Raw genomic sequence first — 21,265 nt, 5'->3', positions numbered from 1 at the left:
GAGTCTTCCCAGAGTGGAAAAAGCCAGCGCTCCCCTGGGAGCTGGCCTCCCTGCCAAGGGGGAGGGCTGGGCCCCTGCCGGGCCTGGAGCGCTCTTAAAGCAGCAGCCGCAGGGTCTCTGCCTAATCCGTGCGGCGGGGTGGGAGGTTTCTGTGGGTTGGGGGGAGCCTCTTGCAGCTTTGCCTCCCCTCCCCAGCCCCCTCTGTTCCCACCCCTCTTGGGATCAGTGCATGGGCTGGCTGGGATCCCCCCTCCCCCACCCCCAACACAAGCTAGGACCCCTAGGTTCCATGCCCTGCTCTGGCACTGCCCCCATGGGCGCAGGCTCACGGCCCTATGGAGAGGGGCCTGATCCTGCTACAGTCCCATGGGGACAGGCATGTGTGGATCTGTGCTGTGCTCTGCCTGCCCTGGGGCATCAGGCTAGGGGGGTTCAGGGCACCCCACTGATCATCTCGCTCACTGGCCTTTGAACCCTACCCCTCCTGCCGGCTTTGCAGCCCAATCCCAGGATCCCTGCCTGCAGGCGCCTCTCAGAACTGTGCCCCCCCTCTCCTGCCCCAGCATGTGACAAGCTCTGCCTTGAAAGCCCTAGTCCTTCCCTTTCCCCAAACCACAGAGACTGAAAGATCCTGCCAGGCTCCCTCCTCTAAAGCACAGGTGCAGCTTAGAACAGTCGTTGCAACCTTGTCACTCTCCAGATCAGCTGCAGCCAAAGCAAGTGCTAACCTGCTTAACCCTTTAGGGGCAGAGCCAGTCTATAGCTGAGGCTTTCTGGGCAGGGCCAGCGCCCTGCTCACTGGGGCGTGATGTGAAAGCGGGGGCCGGGGGTTGCCAGCTTCCCAGGGTCCCCCAGGAGCAGCCCTGTGGGGTAGCGCTCGGGAGTCTGGCCAGGTGCTCGGTCCCTGCTGACAGCTGTCTGCTTTGCAGGGCCACCCCAGCGCTGGTGGCTCTTGGGGCTGGCTGGCCCGAGCCCCAGTCGATCCCGGTTAAATCCACACGAACGGCCGGGCTCTGACTCCCCCAAGTCCAGAGTGTGCAGCGCCCGGGGGGACCGGCGCCATCCTGCTGGGGGCGCTGTGCGCTCAGGGCCCTTCCCTGCCCCTGCAGGGCCTGGGGATGGGTGGGGCTGTCCTGGCCCCCTGCAGTCCAGTGCGATAGCTCCCCCTAGTGGTGGGTGGAGGAGCTGGTACTATTGAGCCCCATACAGACCCTCCCAGCCTTTGCTGGAGGGGCAGTGGACCCTGGCCAGCCCCTTTGCCAGGGCCGGGGGAGACCGTGTGCCATGCTGGGCCCAGGCAAAGGATCTGCTTTCGCTGGCCCTTCGGCACTGGGGCAGGGGTGCTCCGTGGGGAGGGTGGAATGAAGCAGGAAGGTGGGAGGGGAGAGGGTCCATCCCCTCCTGTGGTGCAGGGAGGCCTTCCCCTCCCTTCCTGGCCGGGCGGCTCCTTCCCATGGCCATGCAGCACCAGGACACGCTCTCCAGGCCTGGCGCCACGTCCTTGCTAATTAATTACCGGAAACAGCTGGAGAAAGCGGAGCCAGCAAAGGGGGGTGTGCATGGGCCATCACCCCCTCCCTCCATAGCTGGAGAGCTGCCCAAACCGCTTCCCTCATAACTGATCCTCCCGGGAGCGTAGCATTGCTCCTTCCACCCACCCCTTACAGCTGGGGAAACCGAGGCAAAGCCAGCTCAGGCCACCCAGCCTGTGAGCAACCAAACGAAGAGGAGAACCCAGGAGCCCTGACTCCTAGTCCTGCCTCCGAGCAGGTGGCTGGGGTAGGTCCCTGCCTCTGGGCATGCGAGGGCCTACACCCTGCTCCAGGCGTGCAGCACAGCGGATGTGGCCATGCTGGGCCCTTGCCAGCTGCACAGTGGCTGGGGGATGTCAAGGAGGAGTGGGAGGGAGGCAGGAGCTGCCAGGAAGCCCGGGCTGTGGGACAGAAGGGTGTATGCTGGGGGCGGAGCTGTGTCCTGATGCCAGGTCACCCCTCACCCTCCCAATGAGGGCCCCCCCAGCGTGGCTGTCTGTGTACACTGGGCCCTGCCAGTGGGGTTTTGCTGGGCCTGCTCTCAGAGCCCCCAGCTGGTGGTGGCCATGCCAGGGGCCCGCGGCAGGCTCCCACGGGCCGCTCCCTGGACCCGAGGGGGGCTTTGTGCCGGGCCGTGGTGGCTCTGCCTTTGCACGTCCTCACTGGCCCTTTATCTTCCTGCCCTGACGAGAACTTCTGGGAAGCAGGTTGTGTAACAGCGGCGTGTCCCGGGGCTGGGCAGCTCCCCACCAGCCCTCCAAGGGGCAACCTTCCCACGGGGCTGCCCCAGGGTGGGCGGAGCCCCTCGGCAGGCAGATCACCCCTCTGCCTGCTGGGGTTCTGGGGCGGGTGGGACAACAGGCAGAGGGGTGTTTCTGGGGAGACCCCAGCCCGGGTCAAGCCATCGGGTGCTGGGGAGGGGCAGGGGCACCTGGTGCCATCTGGGGGCACCCTCCCCCCCTTGCAAAGGTTAATGAATTCAGTGCCCCCCCCCCAATATTGCACTCCTGGGGACACTGGGGTTCTGGCCAGGGGCTGCAGCGCCCTCTGCTGCCTCAGTGTGTGGTTCCCATTCCAGTCTCCTGCCCCTCTCTGCCATGGGGCCTGCGGCCAGCGGGACCCCGGCACTGCTCTGTGGGGGGGAGGGGGGAACGTGACGGAGCCCCGGGCCCCGAGCGAGCAGAGACGCACGAGCGTGCGTCAGACCCAGCCCAGGGCCGCCCACTAAGGAAAACACACACGAGCTAGGCTGGGAAAATAAGTGTCCCATGAGAGCGCCGGGCGCGTTCCCAGCCTTGCCCAGCTGTCCCCGCCGAGCGCAGGGGGCAGCGCTGGGAATCCTGGCGGCCAGGCCCTCCCTGGAGCGCAGCTTGGCCGCTGTCCAGCTGGCAGGGCTGGGGGAGGGAGATGGGGTCAGGCCCGGGGAGAGGGTCACAGGTTTTCCCAGCACTGGTGCCTGGCTCAGTGGGGCTGGGCCCAGTCCCCAATGGAGACGCAGTGATTATGCTTGATTATGGGAAATGGGGCTGCAGAGCCCCCCTGGCCTCACAGGAAAGCGCCAAGGGTCCGTGTTCTCTCCATGGCTTCTCTGGCCAGCCTGCTCCTCCCACCCTGCTGCCCCTAGACCTTGGCCCCACGCAGAGATGGATGTTGCTGGGCCATTCAACTGTGCTGACGGGGCAGGTCCCCTGGACCCACACAGGCCTGGGGCGCTTGTTCCTTCACGCACACCCCACGCAGGAAGAAGCTTCATAAGGAGGAAAGATACAGCAGCAATCGTGTCTAATGGTTAGAGCATGGGGCTGGCCATCAGGACGCCTGGGTTCTGTTCCCTGTGCTGGGAGGGGTGTGCGCTGTAGTGATTAGCACAGGAGAGACAGTCAGAACTCCTGGGGTTTATCCCCAGCTCCATCACTGACTTTGGCTGACCTTGGGCAAGTCCCTTCCCCTTGCTGTGCCTCAGTTTCCCCAGCTGTGAACCAGGACTAACAATACTGACTCAGCTTTGCAAAGTGCTTTGAGTCCCCCCTGCCCGGAGGAGTTGGCGCAATCATGGCTAGGGGTTGGAACAGGGCTAGGAGTCAGGACTCCTGGGTTCTATGCCAGGCTCCAGGAAGAAGCACAGACTAGTGGTTAGGGCAGAGTGTCAGGACTCCTGGGTTCTAGTCTCAGTTCTTCCACTCAGTGGCAATCTTGTGTGTCCCAGGTGAATCAGTGACTCCGTGGCGGGGGCAGGCTCCGTCTGGCCTCTCCTTCCTGGCACTGCCCTGTAAGGTTGTTTCCCCTGGAGGAATTAGGCTCAAGGGAGAGGCAGCTCCTGGGGGGAGCCCAGCTCCGCTCTCATGGCCCCGGCTTCCCAGCCTGGGAAAGGGCAGCTCCTCGGGGCAGGGTTATGCAGCCCTGCAATTAATGGGAAGCTGACGCAGGGCCTGGCTGCTGGCACGTCACCGTCAGGCTACGGCAGGGCAAGTGCTGCGGCTCGCTGTGGGAAAGGCCAGATCCCCCTGCACCAGCCAGCCGCTCCCCCGCAAGCCCCAATGGGAACCTGGGTGGCGATGCCAGCACAGCCAGCCCCAGGGAAGAACAACCTCCTCCTGTGGCCCCGGGACAGGTGCAATCTCTCCAGGCTGGCCCTTTCCTGGCGGGGGGAATGGCTCGTCTCCCTTTCCTCATGGCCCCGCAATGCCAGGGCTCCCCGGAAGGCTGAGAGCTGCCGGGGGCGGCTGGGGACCTGCGCTGGGCCAGCAAGAAACGGCTGGAATGTGCCCAGTGAAGATCCTTCCCCTCTGGGCTCTTCCCAGCCCACCCCAGAGCTGCTGGTGGCCCACGGGGGAGCGTCACCCTGGCGATTCAGGCCTATGGGTGCAGCTGGGTCTCAGCCAGGGGCCTGGGCCCTCAGGGAGGGATCATAGAATCATAGACTATCAGGGTTGGAAGGGACCTCAGGAGGTCATCTAGTCCAACCCCTGCTCAAAGCAGGACCAATCCCCAATTTTTGCCCCAGATCCCTAAATGGCCCCCTCAAGGATTGAACTCACAACCCTGGGTTTAGCAGGCCAATGCTCAAACCACTGAGAGATCCCTCCCCCCTGAAAGATTCTCCCCCCCCCCCTTTGCAGCCACCTCCTGAGAAGCGTCTCTTGTTTACAATGGGCTGGAACTGCCCGCAAAGTACCCACAATGCGTCGCTCGGCCCTCCTGTCCCGGCTGGCACGTTGCTGGCCCTGTGGGAAATCGTTAGTCAACAAGCTGCACTGGCCTGTTGCCATGTGGAGCAGCTGGCACCTGCATGCAGCACCTGGGGGGCCAAGTTCCCTGCCCCTCCCGGGCACCGTGAGAGGGGCCTGGCAGGCTCCAGCAGGGGGGATAAGCAGGTACCGGTAACACCACTGACCGGAGAAGGGCCCAGCCCAGTTCCAGAGCCTGCGGCGCTCTTACCCAGCCAGCTTCCAGCAGACCAGCTTGCAGTGCGCCATGGACCAGACACGGCTGGCGTATACCTGGCACCCCCGCCAAGGCCATCCGCTGGGATCCGTCGCAATCCAGCCTGCACCCAGGACACAGAGCTCCCGGGCTGGCCTTCCTCCCTCTCCAGCATTAGCTCAACCCCAAGGTGAAGTCCCCGCACAGCTGAATTACAGCTGCACCTCGCGGTCCCGGGGGAGATCAGGGGCTGGCTGAGCCAGGCCCTGCGCAAACACAGAGTGAGAGACAGAGCCTGCCCAAAGCCATGTAGACCAGAGAGACGGGGAAGATTCATTAGCCCTATTCTAGAGGGGGAAACTGAGGCGGGGGGCAGTGACTGGCCCAGGGTCACCCAGCAAGTCCACGGATGAGCTGAGAATTGAACCTGTGCCCCAATCCATCTCTGCAACCACCACACCTTCCCCCAGGGCTCCATGTCAGGGGGACCTGCTCCGAGCAAGCGGCTGCCTGGCCTCCCGCTCACCCCGGGCTGCAATCAGAGGGCCTGGCTGGGCCACGCCAGCGCCGGATGTGAGCAGCAGCCCACGGTTCTGAACAGAGGCTGTAATTAAGCCAAGGAGCTCCAAAATGACAGGCACCCAGGCTGCATCTGGCCAGGGCTGCCTGTCATTTGGGGTCAGGGCTCTCCCCTAATGGGAAGGCTAGTGGGTTAATTTCAGGGTGCACTTGGGCAGTGTGCGGGGAGCACTGGGCGACGGCTGCAGAGGGTGCCAGCCAGGACGCTGGGAGGGACTGCCCTGCCTGGGAACCCCACCTCACGTGGGGTTACCACAGCACGCCAATGGCTGCTGACCCTGCACAGGACAAGCCACTCCCTGCGTGCCCCAGAGGTCACCGGCCAGATGGGATAAGGCCCATGCTACAAGAACCATGGGGCCTGGGCCTTGTCCCACTGGGGAGAAGCCTGGGGCGGATCTGAGCCGCCCCACCGTGTTTGACTCAGGCCCATCTGGTGGTGGTGTGCATTCAGTGAGCTGGGCCATCCCAACCCTCCCCCTGGTAATTTACACTGATCGGCAGGGCTGCCACAGCTGGGAGGCCAAGGGCTGCGGGGCTGGAGCTCCCCCTTCAGCCAGGGCTGGCTGGTGGGGCATTTGCATGGCTCTCTAGCACGTCTCTCCGTGAGCTGGGAGCGCTGCTGGCAGGGTTGGGATCCTGCTCTGGAGGGAGGCCAAGGACAGGCTGTAATGCAGCCACCTGGACGGATCAGGTGTATGGGCATGGCCTGCTCCGGCGGGTGGGGGGAAACAGCTGACTGGGAGCTGCAGAGTGACCTCCCAAAGGAAAGGGGCTGGGCGTGGGGCTTGTGCCATGGGTCTGCAGGGCAGGAGAGCAGAGGGAGGTGGGGGGAAGCTGTAAATTAGAGGGGCCTCCCCTGCTCCCCTTGGAGCTCTGGGGCCCACTTGTCTCCAGGCCCCTAAGCTGGGCTCTGCCTGATGCTGACCCCAAGGCTGGCTTCGGCCCAAGCAGTGTGGACGCCTGGTGCTTTGGGGTGGGGGGCTAGTGAGAGGGGCTTGCCCAAATCCTAGCACTGTCCTTTGGCATGGTGGGGAGGAGCTCTCCTCCATCCCCATTGAGACCTGCTGGGACCTGAGTGTCTGGAGCAAAGGTGGGGGTGCAGGGTTCCAACCCGATCAAAGCCCCTGCCTGGGTTACTGTGCAGCCCCCCCACCCCGGTGCCACCGTGTTTCCTGGGTGCCCCTCACAGGCAGCGGGGAGATCGGCTGCCACCTGCCAGGCTCTCCAGCATCGGCCCCTTTCCGAGGTTGCTGACCCGGAAACCTGCCAGGTGCCCAGGGCACACGGCGACGGGCTCAGGAGGGTCCTGCAGCTCCCGGTTTTGTACCTCAGCCGTGGCAGCGCTGTGGGAGAGTGGCCGTGGGGGGAGGACGTGCGGGGCAGGACACCCCCCGCGCCAGCAGGAACCCCGGGGCCAGGAGCAGCGGCGGGGCTGGAGGTCTCAGACCCCCAGCCTGGCACCAGGGTGGCTCTTTGCATCCCGCGCTGCCCGGGGCCAGCGTCCTGCGGGTCATGCCCCGGTCCAGCCGCGGGCGAGGCCGGCCCCTGCCGAACTCAGGCCCCGGGCAGCGCGGCCGGCCTGGCACCGCCGGGCTGCCCCCGGGCCCGTGGAGGGGGAGCCGGGCTCGGGGCCCCCCGGGCGCACGTGGGAGCGGAGCCGGGCCCAGCTGCGCCCCTCGCCCGCGCCCCCGCCCGGACTCTGCGCTTCGGGCGCCCCCTGGCGGCTCCGCGCTGCCAGCGCGCCCGGGGAACCGGCCCGGGCGGGGATCTCGGCGCCCGCGGGTCGACGGGCGCCAACCGGAACCGGAACCGGAACCGGGGGACTGGAAACGGGGCTGCGCCCAGCCCAGGCCGGCGAGGGGCCGAGGCTGGTTCCCGCTGCCCGGACCCGACCCTCCCCCGCAGGCGGCGGCGGCGGCCCGGGGATCCGGGATCGGGGCCCCCATGGCCTCCTCGGGGCCCCCCGGCTCCTGCTGCCCCCACGGGCCGGCCGTGCCCGGCGCGCACCAGACCGCGGCGGAGATGGACTTCGAGCGAGGTACCAGGGTGGGGGGGGAGCAGGGACCGGTCCCGCCCCCCCGGCCCCGGGCAGCGGGTGAAGATCGGCCCCGCGGGGCGGCCCGGGTGCCGGAGCCCGGCTGGGGGGCAGGGCGGGGGCTGTGGCTGGCGGGGCGGATGGGGTGGGGGGGTCCGGGGGGGCTGGCCCCTCCCCCACGCCCGGGCCCCAGATCTCGCCTCTCTCTCTAGGGGTCTGGTCGGCCGCCCTGGACGGGGACCTGGGGCGGGTCCGGAGGCTCCTGGTGGAGAAGAGGGTGGATCCCAGCCAGCCCGACCTGGCCGGCTACACCGCCCTGGTACGTGCCTCGGCCGGGCCCCCCAGGCCCTTCGGGGGGGACGGGGCTGGTGCGTCCCTGGGGCAGGGTAAGGCTGACACAAGCGTGCTGGGCCCCGGCTCCTGTGACCGGCCGGCCTGGGGCAGGGGGAGATGGGGGAGGGGTTCAGGGGTGGGGGCCCCCGTGGGGCCAGGGCTAAGCTCGGTGGAAAGCTCCGTCCCCCGGGAAGACATAACCGCCCCGTGGCTCAGCCCCACGCCGGTGGCCACGGAAAGGGCAGGAGGGCACGGAGCCTGTGGGGTTCCCGGCAGCCGGTGCCCGGGGTTCCCGGCAGCCAGTGGCCAGGGTGCCAGCCAGCTGGGCTCAAAGGGGAGGCAGGGATGGGATCCAGCCTTGTGACCTCATCGCCCCCCCCCCCCCCCGGTGCCAGCTTAGCTAGAGAGGAGGTTGACCCCAGACAGCTAACCTGGCGCACTCTGTGTGTGTGGACGCTCTTCAATCCGTGGCCACCTGCCTGAGCGCAGGTCCAAGGGGAGCCCCCGGGGCTGGGCCCATGCAGGCCACACGGCTCGCACCCACTAGGCTCCGCTCTCACCGGTGTGACGTCTGCGTGTAGACAAGGCCTGGGATTTAACGAGGGCTTGGCTGGGGGGTCTCGTGGTGGAGGGCTGGTGGGATTCCCTAGGGGATGCCGTTCCCCTGGGGGAGAGCGGGCGAGCGTTACTTACCCAAGGCCGTAGGGCTGAGCCCAGAGTTTGAACTCGGGACAAGAGCTGTGTGCCCGTGCCCTGCCTGGTGCTAAAATGCCATGGCTTGGGTGGGGGATTAAATGGAGGTTCTTAAATAGTCAGTTCCCCTGGAAGCTTGTCTTGCGAGCTGGGCTGGGATCATGGTGTCCCTCCCCAGAGCCAGCTGCGCTTTAGGGCGGACCGAGGCGTCCCGGGGCTGGGTGGGCAGAGCACTTTGAGGCGTGGGGGGCGGAAGGAGCTGAGCGCGCAGAGGCGGCTCCTGAGGTGCCCTCTTCCCTGTGTTTCAAAGCACTACGCCAGCCGCAACGGGCACGGAGCCGTCTGCCAGTTCCTGCTGCAGAGTGGGGCCCGGTGCAACGCCCAGACCCACGGTGGGGCCACCGCCCTGCACCGAGCCAGCTACTGCGGCCACGTGGACGTGGCCAGGCTGCTGCTGGCCCACGGAGCCGACCCCGGCATCGTGGATGACGACGGCATGACAAGTTTGCATAAGGTGCGGGGCTGGGGCCCCTCCCCCCCCCGCTGTCCCCTTGTGGTTCCCTGTTGCGGGCGGGGGTCTCAGTGCACAGCACTGCCCCCTGCAGGCAGACCTGCCCCAGCAGGTGTGTCGCTCGCCCTCTGCTGGCTGGAGCGGACAATGCCACTCCATGCCTGGAGCCGGGAAGGTCCTGTTTGCGCAGCCGCGGGCTGCAGGTTCTGTTCCCGGGCCCCAGGGCCGAGGTGGTTCGCTGGGAGGCTGTGGGCTGCAGAGTCAGCGCCCTGTCCTGCGCCCCAGCTGGGCCCTGGTTCTCTCCCCTTTGCTGACAAGAGACGTCTCCTTCCTCCACGGGCATCCTGGTCGAGCGAATACTCCCTTAGGGTCCGTGCCGTACCCTGCCCCTTGCACCACGGGAGCGCGCGCCCTGCCTCACTCCTGCTCTCCTTTCGCAGGCCGCCGAGCGAGGCCACCGTGAGCTCTGTGAGCTCTTGCTGCGGCACAGCCCGGGGCTGAAGGGCGTCCGGGACAGGAGGGCCAGGAGCGCACGTGACCTGGTCCCCGGCAGCGGTGCCTTGCGGGACCTCCTGGAGCCCTGAGGGCAGCGCATGGCGGGGTGGCGCCGCCCCAGGGCGCTCTGTGCTTTGTCTCCCCCTCTTGGCCTGCTGCGGGATTGCAGCCGGTGCTGCCATTGGGCCCTCCGGCCGCAGGCCTCTCCCGAGCTGTCCCTGAGCGTGCAGCCCTGGGGTGATCTGGGCGCACGCCCCACTGGGCGGCTGCTCTGGGGAGCCTGTGGCGGGAGAGGGGAACGGGCACAGCTGGGCAGGGAAAAGGAGGGAACCGCTATAAACCCTGTACGTGTCACTGGCTGCGGGGAGCCACGTTCGGGGGCTGAGATCAAGGGGAGTCCAGCGAGACGGCAGGACAACCGGAGCCAGGGGGCTCCCGACGTGCTGACCGGGCCTCCGAAGGCAGGGAAGAGGCTGCCGGCTCCGCTCTCAGGCAGCTGCAGTGGCTGGCGGCGGGGTGGGCCTCTGGTGGGCAGGGGCCTGTGTCCAGCCCTCTGCGTGAGCCAGGCACCACTGCCCAGGCCTGAGCCAGGCTCCCAGGGCCACACGGCTGGCGGGAAGCTGAGGCAGCCATGTTGGTTGTGGGCATTGAGAGACAGGCGTGGGCTGGTCCCCTGTGCTGGGCACCACGGACCCCGTCCGGCAGGGGCTGCAGGCTCACATCCCCTGGGAGGAGGAGTCTGGCTGGGGTGAAGGCCGGTGGCCTGCTCCGTGCCCAGAGCAGATGGCAGCGCGGTGCCAGGCAGTGTCTGCTGGGATTTCTGGCCTGGCACCGTGGCTAGGGCTGCCGTGGGCTCCTCTCTGTGCCCGCAACCCTGAGCTGGGGGAGATGGGGGGGCTCAGATAGGTTGTCCCCCTTCGCGGAGCTATTTCAGTCCTTGGTACTGGGCTGGGGAACCGGAGCCCCCCAAGGATCTGGTGCCAGGATGTCGGGCTTCCCCACCATTAACTCTTCCCCACCTAGTCCCCTGCCATGTCCGTGTGTCCCGAGGGGCTGGTCTCTGGGGTCCTGCCCTCTGCTGGGGAAGACAGGTTAGTGCCGACCCCTGCCCTGTGTTGCCCGCTCCTCTATCCCCTTGCTGTTCCGCCCCGCTCCACCCCCTCACCGCCCCAGCAGGAAGCAGGCTGGGGTTGGGGTCCTGCAAACATATCCTCCCCACTTGCTCACAGCTGGACTGGAGGGGACCAAAGGGGAAAAAGGGGAAGGGAAGCCCAGACCCCTCCCCATCTATTGCACAGTGATCTGGCTGGGGCAGGGTGGCTTCTTCTACTCCCCCCTCCCCATGCTAAAGGAACCCCCCCAACCGTAGGCCCACAGAGAGCCACCCCTCCCACCCATCCCCAGTGCTAAGCGGAGGTGGAATGGGGGGCTGCCCTGTCTCCCAGGGAGGGTCCAGCGGAGCCCCCCAAGCTGTGGTCAGTGGAAGCTGCATGGAGGGCAGGCCCAGGGGCTGGGAGGTGGACGCTGAGCCTCAGGCAGCAGGGCCAGCCCCGACCTACAGGGGAGAGCGCCCCCTGCTGAGCGCCCACTGTACTCCCTGCAGCCCAGCGCCCCCTAGTGCCAGCCCCGACCTACAGGGGAGAGCGCCCCCTGCTGAGCGCCCACTGTACTCCCTGCAGCACAGTGCCCCCTAGTGCCAGCCCTAACCTACAGAGGAGAGCGCCCCCTGCTGAGCACCCACTGTACTCCCTGCAGCACAGCGCCCCCTAGTGCCAGCCCTGACCTACAGGGGAGAGCGCCCCCTACTGAGCGCCCACTGTACTCCCTGCAGCACAGCGCCCCCTAGTGCCACACTAGGGCCAGCCCCCTGCTGAGCCCCCACTCCCTGCAGTGTGCAGTGTCTTTGGGAAGTGCCCTGTTTCTGGGGGGTGGGGGACATGCTGGCAGGGCAGGGCAGAAATTCATAATAAATCCCTCACCAATTGCACCGTCCCTTTTTTGTACAAACTCACCCTGACGAGCCTACGCGGAGATGGGAGCAGTGTGGGGCAGGGACCCTCTCTGTTCTGTGCCTGTGCGGCGCCTGGCACAGGGGGCTGGGCCAAGGCGGGCTCCTGGGGGCTGGGCTGGGCACATCGTCCCGCTAGCCGCTGGTGGGGCAGATGCCTGCTCCCTGCCCCGGGTCCTGCGCTGGTCCCCTGCCGGGCTCCCTGGTGCTGAGGCACGGGGGAGGCCGAGGGGCAGCGTGGCTGGGGGGTTCCCTGCCAGCCTAGCACGGCAGGAGAGCTGGGTTCTAGTCCTGCCTCGGCCAGGCCTTTGCCCCAGCTCTGTGCCTCAGTGTCCCCGCTGGGGACGGGGGGGGGGGATGGCTGCTGGCAACGGGCTCTGAGGGGGTGGGGGCGCTAGAAGGGCTCAGGGCTGTTCCCGGGGCTCTCCGGGGAGCGTTGCCCGGCCAGGGCACCCCATGGCAGGGCCCTGTGGGCCCCGCCCCGCTCCCTTCGCTCTGGGGCGGGCCGGCGCAGGGGGTGGGGGGCGGACCCGCCGCTGGGATAAAAGCAGCGGGGTGGGGCGAGCCGGGCGCGGGCGGACCATGGAGCTCATCAGCGTCCAGCAGCTGGTGAGCGGGGGGTGCCCCGGCTCGTGGCGGGGCCGGGGGGTGGCAAAGCCCGGGGAGCCGTGCGGGACACGGGGGCGCCGCGCTGCTGGGCCCGGCCGGAGCCCTTGGGTCGTCCAGGGCGGCGGGTTCGCTTCACCCCAGAGGTGGCTGCATTGGCCCAAGCCCCGTCCGCGGGGCGTGCGCAGCACCCCCTGGTCTGCGGGCCAAGGCTGGGGGCGGGGCGGTCCCAGCTGCACTCTCCTTAGGTGGGGGGAGGGGGCCTCTGGATTAACCCCGTGTCCGGGGGGCGGGGGGGCTGGTTCTGGGGCAAATGTCTGCTCCCGGCGGCAGCGTCGTGTGTCAACCCGGAGGTCTCCAGGGCGCTGGGCTGTGGCTTTGCTGGGGCCAGACCCGGCTGGGGGCCCCACTGGGCTGCCGCCCCCCATTGCGGTGACGTGGCAGGTGGGGGGTGGGTTTGTGGAGTTGTAGCTGAGCCCTTGGGGGGATGCAGGGGACTGTGCCAGGGAGCTTGCCCCCCCATCCCCCCAGAACGGGGCACTGCCCCCGGGTCACCCCCTGCCCTTGTGATCTCAGTCCCTACACGGCGGGTCTGGTGGGATCCCCTTTGCGCCGCCCCACTCGCCTGGGTCTGGCGCCTGGCTAAAGCCCCAGGGACGAGGGGGTGGGGGGAGCTGGTGCTCGGTGCCGCGGGGGCTGTTTGGGCGGCCCCTGCGCTGGCCCTTCTGGGCTGGGCCAAGGCCGCTGTGGGACTGGGCTGTTGCTTTGTGAGTTGCTGGCTCGGTCTCCCCAGGGTGGGCTGGGTACCCCCTGCTGCCCCTTGGCCCCCGGCCCTGCAGGCTTGTTGGCACTTGTTTGCTCTTGGGCAGCATCCACCACACATGCTGTTTATTTCAGGCGGGCCCCAGCCCCTGGAGGGGGTATAAATAGGGGCTGACGCTGCCCAGGGCTCGGACAGGTGCACGGCCGGAATGCCAGCCGCAGCCAGCGGGGCGCCCGGGCAGCCATGACGGGAGATGGCAGAGCAGGGACTGGCCACCCCCTTCCCCTGGGCGAGCAGGGCCCAGCCAGCCAGGGAGCGAGTGATCCGGGGAGAGCCGTGCGCAGCCCGGAGCCAGGCCTGCCAAGGGCCCAACGACCTGGGAATGTCCCATTCCCACCCCCGCACTTGGCACCAGCTGGGGAGCGCGGAGCTAGTCATGGGGAGCCGGGCTGAGCACTTCCAGCCTCCTCTCCCAGCGTCCTTCTGTGAGCCAGGCTCCCGCTCTGCTGTGAGCCGCCCCTGCTCTGTGACTCTTTCCTAGCTGTAGGGAAGGCCTGGCCTCACTAATCCCCCCTGAGTTTTAATTCAAGTTTGAAAGGTGCATCCCATTCCCTGCCCCCTGAGCCAGCCAGTCTCCGTCCTGGGGCTGGATGGGAGCCAGCACCCCCCAGAGGGGAAAGGCCCCGTGTCCCATTCCCTGCCCACCTGAGACAGCCAGTCCAAGCCCTGGGGCTGGAACCAGTGTCCCTGGAGGGGAAAGGCCCCGTGTCCCATTCTCTGCCGCCCTGAGCCAGCCAGTCCCTGCCCACCCTGGGGTCAGATGGCAGCCGGTGCCCCCTAGAGGGGAAAGGCCCCATGTCCCATGGGGATGCCCCATCTCCTACATTTCATGCCCTGGCTCCGCCCTCTACCTCTCCTCCCCCCCCTTCTCCCCAGGTAAGTGGCGACAGGTATGAGGGGACGGTGCGGGCCTTCGAGGTGCTGGCGAGGGGAGCAGCGCAGGAGCCCGAGGGCTGGCGGCGCGGCGTGGCCGGGGTGCGGGATGCCGTCAGCAAGGAGAAGCAGAAGGTGAAGGAAGAGAGGAGGAAGAAGGTGAGCTGCTGGCCCTTGGCAGGGTGGGGTGGGTGCATCTGCGGTGTGGCCACAAGGGGACTCCGGGGACAGGATCCTATAGGATCCATAGGGTCTTTCCCCAGTCCCGGTGTCTAGCTCTGTGAACTCTGTGCTTGCTTGTCCTGCTCTGGGAAGGCCAGAATGGCATTTGGTGCCCCTCACTCCCAACTCACAGCCCCTGCCGTCCCAGCACTGGGCTTCCCTCCAGCTCTGCTGGAGCCCCTCAATCCTGACCCCCAGCCCTCTTACGCCCCAGCCCTGGGCTCCCCCACCCCTTTCTCTGGTGGTGCCCCTCACTCCCGACCCGCGGCCCCTGCCATCCCAGCGCTGGGCTCCCGCTCAGCGGAGAGCACTGAAGAATTCAGCGGTGGTCTCCCTAGGCTGGTGGAACCAGGTGTCTGGGGGACTCTAGCTCTCCCCCCTCGTCTTAGAATCTGACCCCCTTGAACTGGGTTTGTGCCAGGAGCTCAGATGGGCCCAGATGTCCCTGGGGGGACCGAGTGCCCAGTTCCTGTCCCGTGCTCAGGACAACCCCAGCTGGGTGTGGCATGGCCCCAGGTCCTGTCCACTCTCCTGGGCGGCTGGTGCCGGCACCAGGCACTGCTGGCTCTGCCTTAACCTGCTCTCTGACCTGCCCCGGCCAGCTTGAGACGCTCAACAGCTCCCGGGTGCGGCTGGAGAGTCTCCAAGACCTGGAGGACATTGTGAGACTGCGGAAGCACAAGAAGAGCCGGACGCGGGTGGTCCGCCCCAAGGAGCCAGAGCCGGCCGTGACGGTGAGCGACGTCCCTGCCGCCCGGCCCGGGATGGGAGCGAGGCCACCGGGGGCTCAGATCACTCGGTCCCAGCCAGCTGCGCTAGTCCGGAGCCAGTGACCCCTCCTCAGGGGCTGCTCTGCCCCTCTGCAGCGGTGGCTGGAGCCCTCGGGGGAACGGGGGGAGGGGGGGCACTGCCCGGGCACTCACCCCTCCCTGTCCGCCCTAGGCGGAGCCTGTGGATGCTGCAGGGTTCCTGCAGGCGGTGCTGGAGAACCAGGTTCCCACGATTGACAAGTACCTGGCGGACGGCGGGGACCCCAATGCTCATGACCAGGTGTGAGGGCTGGGGGAAGGGCGGGTCCTGGGGCTTTAACCCAGGACGTGCCTTGAGCGAGGTTGGTTCTCGCCACAAGCCCAGCCTGCGGCTGAGCCCCTCCGGGTGCCACGGGACGTCCCCTGCTCGGGCTGACGCCCCGTGGCCGGGGGGATCCGGCTGGGGCCTTTGATTGGCTGGGCTCTCCCAGCAGAATGCGCCTTGGGGAGGGTGTGCCCAGCCTTGCGGGGGGGGGAGGGGGGCAGTGATCTAGCAGCTGGAGCGCGCGCGTGTGTGTGTGTGGGGGATCCAGGGCCTCGGAACGGGGGTGTCATAGAGCTTAAGGGCGGAAGGGACCAGCTCACCCAGTCTGACCCTCCTGTATATCCCAGACCACCCGCACCCACGCACCCAACAACCACAGATCCCAGCCCTCGGGAGCCCGGGCTGGCATGTGTCCCAGGCGGAGAACAGGAGGGACTGAGGTGCCCGGTGCCCCGCAGTGGCAGGGAACGATGACGTGAGATACACCCTGGCAAGGGACCCACCCCCCACGCTGCAGGGGAAGGTGACAAGCCCCCAAGGTCCCTGCATCTGACCTGGGGGAAATTTCTTCCTGACCCGTCCCAGGCCACCAGGGAGACCTGGGGGTCTGAGCCAGAGCCGGCCAGCCCCGGGCCTGAGACAGAGAGAGCCCGGTGCCCCCGCAGAGCCTGGCACTTCCCACTGGCCCATCTCCAGCTGGGGCTGCCCCTTGTTGAACCTCCCAGAATACACTGGGGGGAGGGGGGATCTCTTCCTGACCCTGGCGGGGGCCAGCTGGAACCTGAAGCATGAGCTTTAGGCACATGGGAGTTCAACCCGCCCAGCCCGCCATGGTCCCAAACCCCGACGGCCCCTCTCGTCTGTTTGTCCTGCACGCGCTTCAAACCCGTGATGGTGTTTGGCCAGCAATGCCCATGGGGGGCTGTTCCAGAGCCCGAGCCCTCCGGCGGTTCGAACCTGCTGGCTCCCTCGTGCCCGGAGCATATGTGTGTGTGTGTGTGTGTGGATCTAGCGCCAGGAGCGTGTGTGGGGGCTGGGGATCTAGCGCCCGGAGCATGGGGTGGGGGATCTAGCGCCCGGAGCGTGTGTGTGTGCGTGGAGGGAGGATCTGGTGCCTGGCTCCTGGGGAGCTGGGGCTGCGCTGCCCAGGGCAGGAGGGCAGCGGGGACCCAGCGCTGAGAGCAGCTGGGGTCGCCTGGCGCTGGGTGACACGGGTCTCTGCTGCAGTTCAGATGCACGGCGCTGCACTGGGCCTGCCTCCGGGGCCACACGGACATCGTGGACAAGCTGCTGGCGGCTGGAGCCAGGCTGGAGCCCAGGGATATGGTGAGCGAGCGTCTGGTGCCCACTGAGCCGTCCCCCTGCTGGGTCCCATGGCCAGGGCGCTTGGTGGGGTCAGAGCCCCCCGGGTCCTGCTCTGTGAGTCATTCCCAAGGGCTGGCAAACCTAGAGACTCTCAGAACCAGGCATGAGCGCTGGTGACCCGCAGCCCCCCGGGGCGCTGTGACCTGGGGCCCAGGGTCCGTGTCCCCGAGCAGCCCGGTGCCCTGGCCCCCCGGCACCTGACTCTGCCTTCGCTCTGCCCAGCTGGAGGCCACGCCCGTGCTCTGGGCCTGCCGCGGGGGGCACCTGGAGATTCTCAAACGCCTGCTGGACAGAGGAGCCAAGATCTCCACGCGGGACAAGGTGAGGGGCTGGGGCTGGCAGCCGAGAGGGGGCAGCACCGGGGCCCACTGCCACAGCCGTGAGTACTGCTCGCCGGGCTGCGTGGCTGATGGCTCCCTGTGGTAAGGCACAGGGGTCCCTCTGGGGGCTCTGCTGGGGGGGCGGGCGGGTTTCCCTGCACCGATGGGGCAGGCTCCTTCCCTGCTCTCGGTCCCGTTTTGATGCCAGCCTTTCCTTGGCTCTCACTCTGTGTCCAGCCACCTTCCCTACATCACTCCATCCCACCTCTATTTCCCTTCACTTCCTGTCCTAAACTGGGGTGCGATGCAGGGGTGAACCGGATCAGTGGAGACAGGGGCTGGCACCAAGCTGTCCAGGTCAGCCGGCACCTCCCTCCCCGCTCTGGGCCTGGCCCGGCTCTCATGGCCAGACAGGCCCAGCACCCTGTCCAGCGGGGTGTGCGCCCCCCAGGGAACAGGGGCGCTGGAACGGACAGGGCCCCCAGCTGCCCCTCCAGGTTAAAGGTAAGGGTGGCCGTGGTGCCGGTTGGGGCCTGGTCCGAGCTCCCTGCCCAAACGTGCTGTGGAGGGGGGAGGGATTGCTCAGTGGTTTGAGCATTGCCCTGCTAAACCCAGAGTCGTGAGTTCAATCCTTGAGGGGGCCATTTAGGGATCTGGGGCAAAAACGGGATTGGCCCTGCTTTGAGCAGGGGGTTGGACTAGATGACCTCCTGAGGTCCCTTCCCACCCTGATAGTCTATGATTCTATGACCCCGGGGAGGGGGTGGCGCTAGAAGCGGGGCATTGGGGGCTGTGGGGAGGGGTGTGTTGCCATGGTAACGGGCCCTCGTTTCCCTGCAGCTGAGGAGCACGGCGCTGCACGTGGCCGTCCGGACGGGGCACTGTGAGTGCGCCGAGCACCTGATCGCCTGTGGGGCCGAGATTGACGCCCAGGACAAGGTAGCGGCCCAGGGCCTGAGCCCCCAGCCTCGCTCCACGGGGCACGGCCCAGAGCCATGGGCGGGGGCCCTGGCTGATGCTGCAGGGAGCAGGCGCTGAGCTGTGGCTTGTACCCTGGGCTGGCTGGGTGCCGCACAGGGCCAGCTGCCTGGGGGCAGGGCTGTGCGTGGGCAGGGGAGGGGGCAGTGCCAGGCATGTGCCCTTGTCCGCTGAGCTGCCCGTGCCTTTGGCTGGCAGGAGGGGGACACGCCCATTCATGACGCCATCCGGCTGGGCCGCTTCAAGGCTGTGAAGACCCTGCTCATGTACGGTGCCAATCTCAGTGTCCGGAACCAGGTGAGTACCGTGTGGGGCTCCCCCGGGGACAGCCTGGGAGGGCAGGGGCGGCTCCCTCTGCCCAGCCTGGGGGGGCTGCAGCCAATGGTAGAAACCAGCCACCCCCGGAGCGAGGCTCCCTCAGCCGGGAGCCCAGGCAGTGCCCTACCAATGACACCCTGAAGAGGGGGCTCGGACTCCTGGGTTCTATCCCCGGGGGCAGGGCGCCAGGACTCCTGGGTTCTAGCCCAGCTCTGGGATCGTGGCCAGGAGCTCGTGCTCAGACATGGGACGAGTGTTGTGAGCCCTGCTCAAGCCCCTCAACCCGGTTGTTCCTGCTCCCATGGGAGTCTTGGCTGATTGCAGGATCCCCTGGGGAGAGCTCCCCCCAGGCCTGCCCCATGCTGTCTGCACAGCACTGCCCTGGCCAGCAGGCTCTGCCCCCTCCCCGGACTGCTCGTGTAGTGTGCGCCAGGTCCGTGGCGTCCCAGTCCTTGCCTAGTGCTGGGGAAGGGGCTCGTGCCCATCGGCAGCCTAACAATGTCGGCTCCCCGCAGGAGGCCCTGCGACCCGTGGACCTGGTGAAGGACTGGCAGAGGGGCATCCGGCAAACCTTGCAGGCGTGTGCCAAACGGCAGCGCCCCCCGCGGCAGCACTGATGTAGCAGAACCAGCCTTCATTCCCCCCCCGCCGTGACCACCAAAGGGGGGGGGACCAGGGCGCTGCCCTGAGCTACCCCGTGCCCCCTGCAGGCTGTCCTCATCCTCACATGGCTCCCACACCTAGCCAGGGGACGCCAACCTGGGGACAGTGCCCCGCATCCTAGCGGTGCCCTTGGGGTGGGGTGAGGTTGGTCCTAGGCAGAGAATTGACCCTGATGCTCCCCCATTCCTGGTCCCCTGGGGATGCTTCCCTTTGCCCAGGTGAGTCACTTGCCGTCCCTGAGGGAAACTGAGGCATGGAGGGGCTAAGCCTTGCCCATGGCTGGTTAGTGGAAGAGCTGATGATGAAGCCAGGAGTCCTGCTGTTTCTCTCAGCCCCACTCATCTCTCTGTGGCCAGCAGCAAAAGGAGAGGCACTGCCCCGGGGTCTGAGCTGACCCCCCACCTGTCCCTGGCCTGACCCCCTCCCCTCTTCTGGGCAGGCGAGCCCTGCAGCCTTCCCAAGGCTGTGTGCTGTAGGGAACACGGCTGCCCCCGGGGCCTAAGCATACAGCCCCCACTGCACCCCAGTCAGCTGGAGGCATGGGGCTGGGCTGGGGTGCCCCCTAACTGCGGGGAGAGGCTGACCTGGCCCTGGGGGTAGAGCATGGTGCAGTGAGATGAGGCGGCAGGGCCCAGTCCCAGCCCAGGTTCCTGGCTGATGGAGGCAGGCGGCTTTCCTGGCTGGGGGGGAATCTCCTGCCCTCGGCCACTCCCACTGTCAGTCTGTGCCCTGGCCCAGCTTCTGGCCATGGCTGCCCCCCAAGGGTGTGCAGGCCCCCCCCCCGCCATGGGCTGGCAGGGCCTGGCCCCTCCTTGTACTAGTGCCTGAGGGCTCCTGCGGCTGCTCCCCCTGCCCCCATAGCCAAGGGGACAGGCTGCACCCAGTCTTGCCCTTGTCCCCCAGCAGCCAGCCCCACAGCAATGAGCGTCCCCTGGGCTCAGGCTCCAGCCAGCGGGGAACAGCAGCAGGATAGGATATGGCTGATGGCTCACGCGGTGGTGGGTGCCCCCTTCACAGCCTGGCACAGGACAGGTACGGCCCCCTCTGGCCTGCCTGGAGGCCGTTCCCGGAGCGCTGCTGTCCCAGGAGGAGCCAAGCTGGTTGAGATGCCCCGGGGGAAGGCAGATAGGGAGGATGGGGGCCAAGGAACCCATGACTCTCCAGCCAGTTAGCCTGGAGCCGGGCAGCACCCAGACCCACACCCTGTCTGTGCCCAGGCTGCCCAGCATGGTCCTTGCCCTTCTCCCAGCACTAGGGGAAAAGTGCCCAGGCCAAGAGGCAGATGGTCCTGCTTCTCTGCTGCTGGCTTTGGGTGAGTCCTGCCCCTTGCCTCAGTTTCCCTCTGTGTAAAATGGGGCTAACAGTGAGTGGAGCCAGCTTCCAGGACCCCCTAGCAGTGCAGCGGGTGGGCTGCAGCGTGCCCCGGGTTCATACCCAGCCCACGGGCAGCTCTGAGCCGTGGGCTGCCATCTCAGCGCTGCAGGTCAGGCTGAGAGCATGTGGGTCGCCCTGGCTGGATTCCATGTGCCCAGGAAGCTGCTGGAGCATGGCCCTGTGCCCCATCTCACCCCCGCTGGCACAGGCAGCCTGGCCAGAACCGGTACCCAGGTGCCAACGGAGCTGTTCACACTCGGGGGGGGGCGGGGCCTGCAACGTGGGCGTAGCAGACAGCGGCGTGGGCTTGCTACAGGGCTGCCCCCCCTTTGCACAGTGCTCCGAGCAGGGCCCGCTGGCCGGTAGAGGCTCCAGCGAGGGCAAGGAACCTGCGCCCAGGGCCGGGGGGGGGGGGGTAAGGCTCGAGGAAACGGTCCCTGCACCCCTGCCCGGAGTGGCCCCACCTGGGCCCCAGGCCTGCCGGGACAGGCACAAGGAGGCAGCAGGTGCAGGCTGGTGCAGCCGGGATCTGCTCTGGCCGCAGCCCCCAAGTGGGGGCTCCAGGCCTGCGGGTGCCCGGCCCCGCCCCAGAGGCGAGTGAATAAAGCTCCATGGCAAGCAGCAGCAGTGGCATGGTCTGTGCTCGCCCTCGCTACGCAGGCGCCGTGCCAGGGCAGCGGAGGGGCGCGGGCTGCGCTAGGTGGGGCAGACAGGGGGCTGGATCTCAGCTTGGTTGGGTCACGCCAGGTATTTTAGGAAGAAGGCAGCTTAGCATGGGGAGGGGCACCCGGCGCTTGGCTCACAGCCCCCTCCCTTCCCCGCCCCCCACCGCAGGGCAGCACTGCATGAACTGTGCCAGCAAGCGGCCCCCCCGCTTCAGGAGAACACCCGGCCCGGGCACCTCCTTTCACTCCCGCAAGGCGCAGAGTGGGGCGGGAAAGTGACTCGCCTGGGCCCTGGGATGGGCGTTTCCTGCCCTGTGCCAGGTGGGTCACCCCCTGGAGGGGATGGATCTGCTCTTGGGGGTTAAAGCAGGG

At 67.5% G+C, this 21,265-nt stretch overlaps 1 protein-coding gene across 3 annotated transcripts; it reads left to right on the top strand.

Annotated features, from left to right (window-relative positions):
- The first annotated feature begins 7,472 nt into the window (after positions 1-7,472).
- On the top strand, positions 7,473-20,839 carry ANKRD39 (ankyrin repeat domain 39). Of its 3 annotated transcripts, XM_074940187.1 has the most exons (11): positions 7,473-7,575; positions 7,785-7,891; positions 8,909-9,112; positions 13,918-14,073; positions 14,739-14,870; positions 15,079-15,186; positions 16,438-16,536; positions 16,798-16,896; positions 17,736-17,834; positions 18,072-18,170; positions 18,707-20,839. In XM_074940187.1, exons 1-11 carry the CDS (start codon positions 7,482-7,484, stop codon positions 18,806-18,808), a joined length of 1,299 nt encoding a protein of 432 aa, XP_074796288.1. In that variant the 5' UTR covers positions 7,473-7,481; the 3' UTR covers positions 18,809-20,839. The 3 variants fall into 3 exon arrangements, with proteins under 3 accessions (XP_074796288.1, XP_074796290.1, XP_074796289.1); XM_074940188.1 differs by lacking the exons at positions 7,473-7,575; positions 7,785-7,891; positions 8,909-9,112 and adding an exon at positions 12,187-12,221; XM_074940189.1 differs by lacking the exons at positions 13,918-14,073; positions 14,739-14,870; positions 15,079-15,186; ... (3 more) ...; positions 18,072-18,170; positions 18,707-20,839 and adding an exon at positions 9,550-11,719.
- Positions 20,840-21,265: the final 426 nt, after the last annotated feature.

Source organism: Natator depressus, chromosome 26 (assembly GCF_965152275.1).
Source record: "Natator depressus isolate rNatDep1 chromosome 26, rNatDep2.hap1, whole genome shotgun sequence".
Lineage (NCBI taxonomy): Eukaryota > Metazoa > Chordata > Testudines > Cheloniidae > Natator > Natator depressus.
The sequence above is the reverse complement of the archived record's forward strand: the minus strand, read 5'-3'. Positions and strand labels throughout refer to the sequence as shown.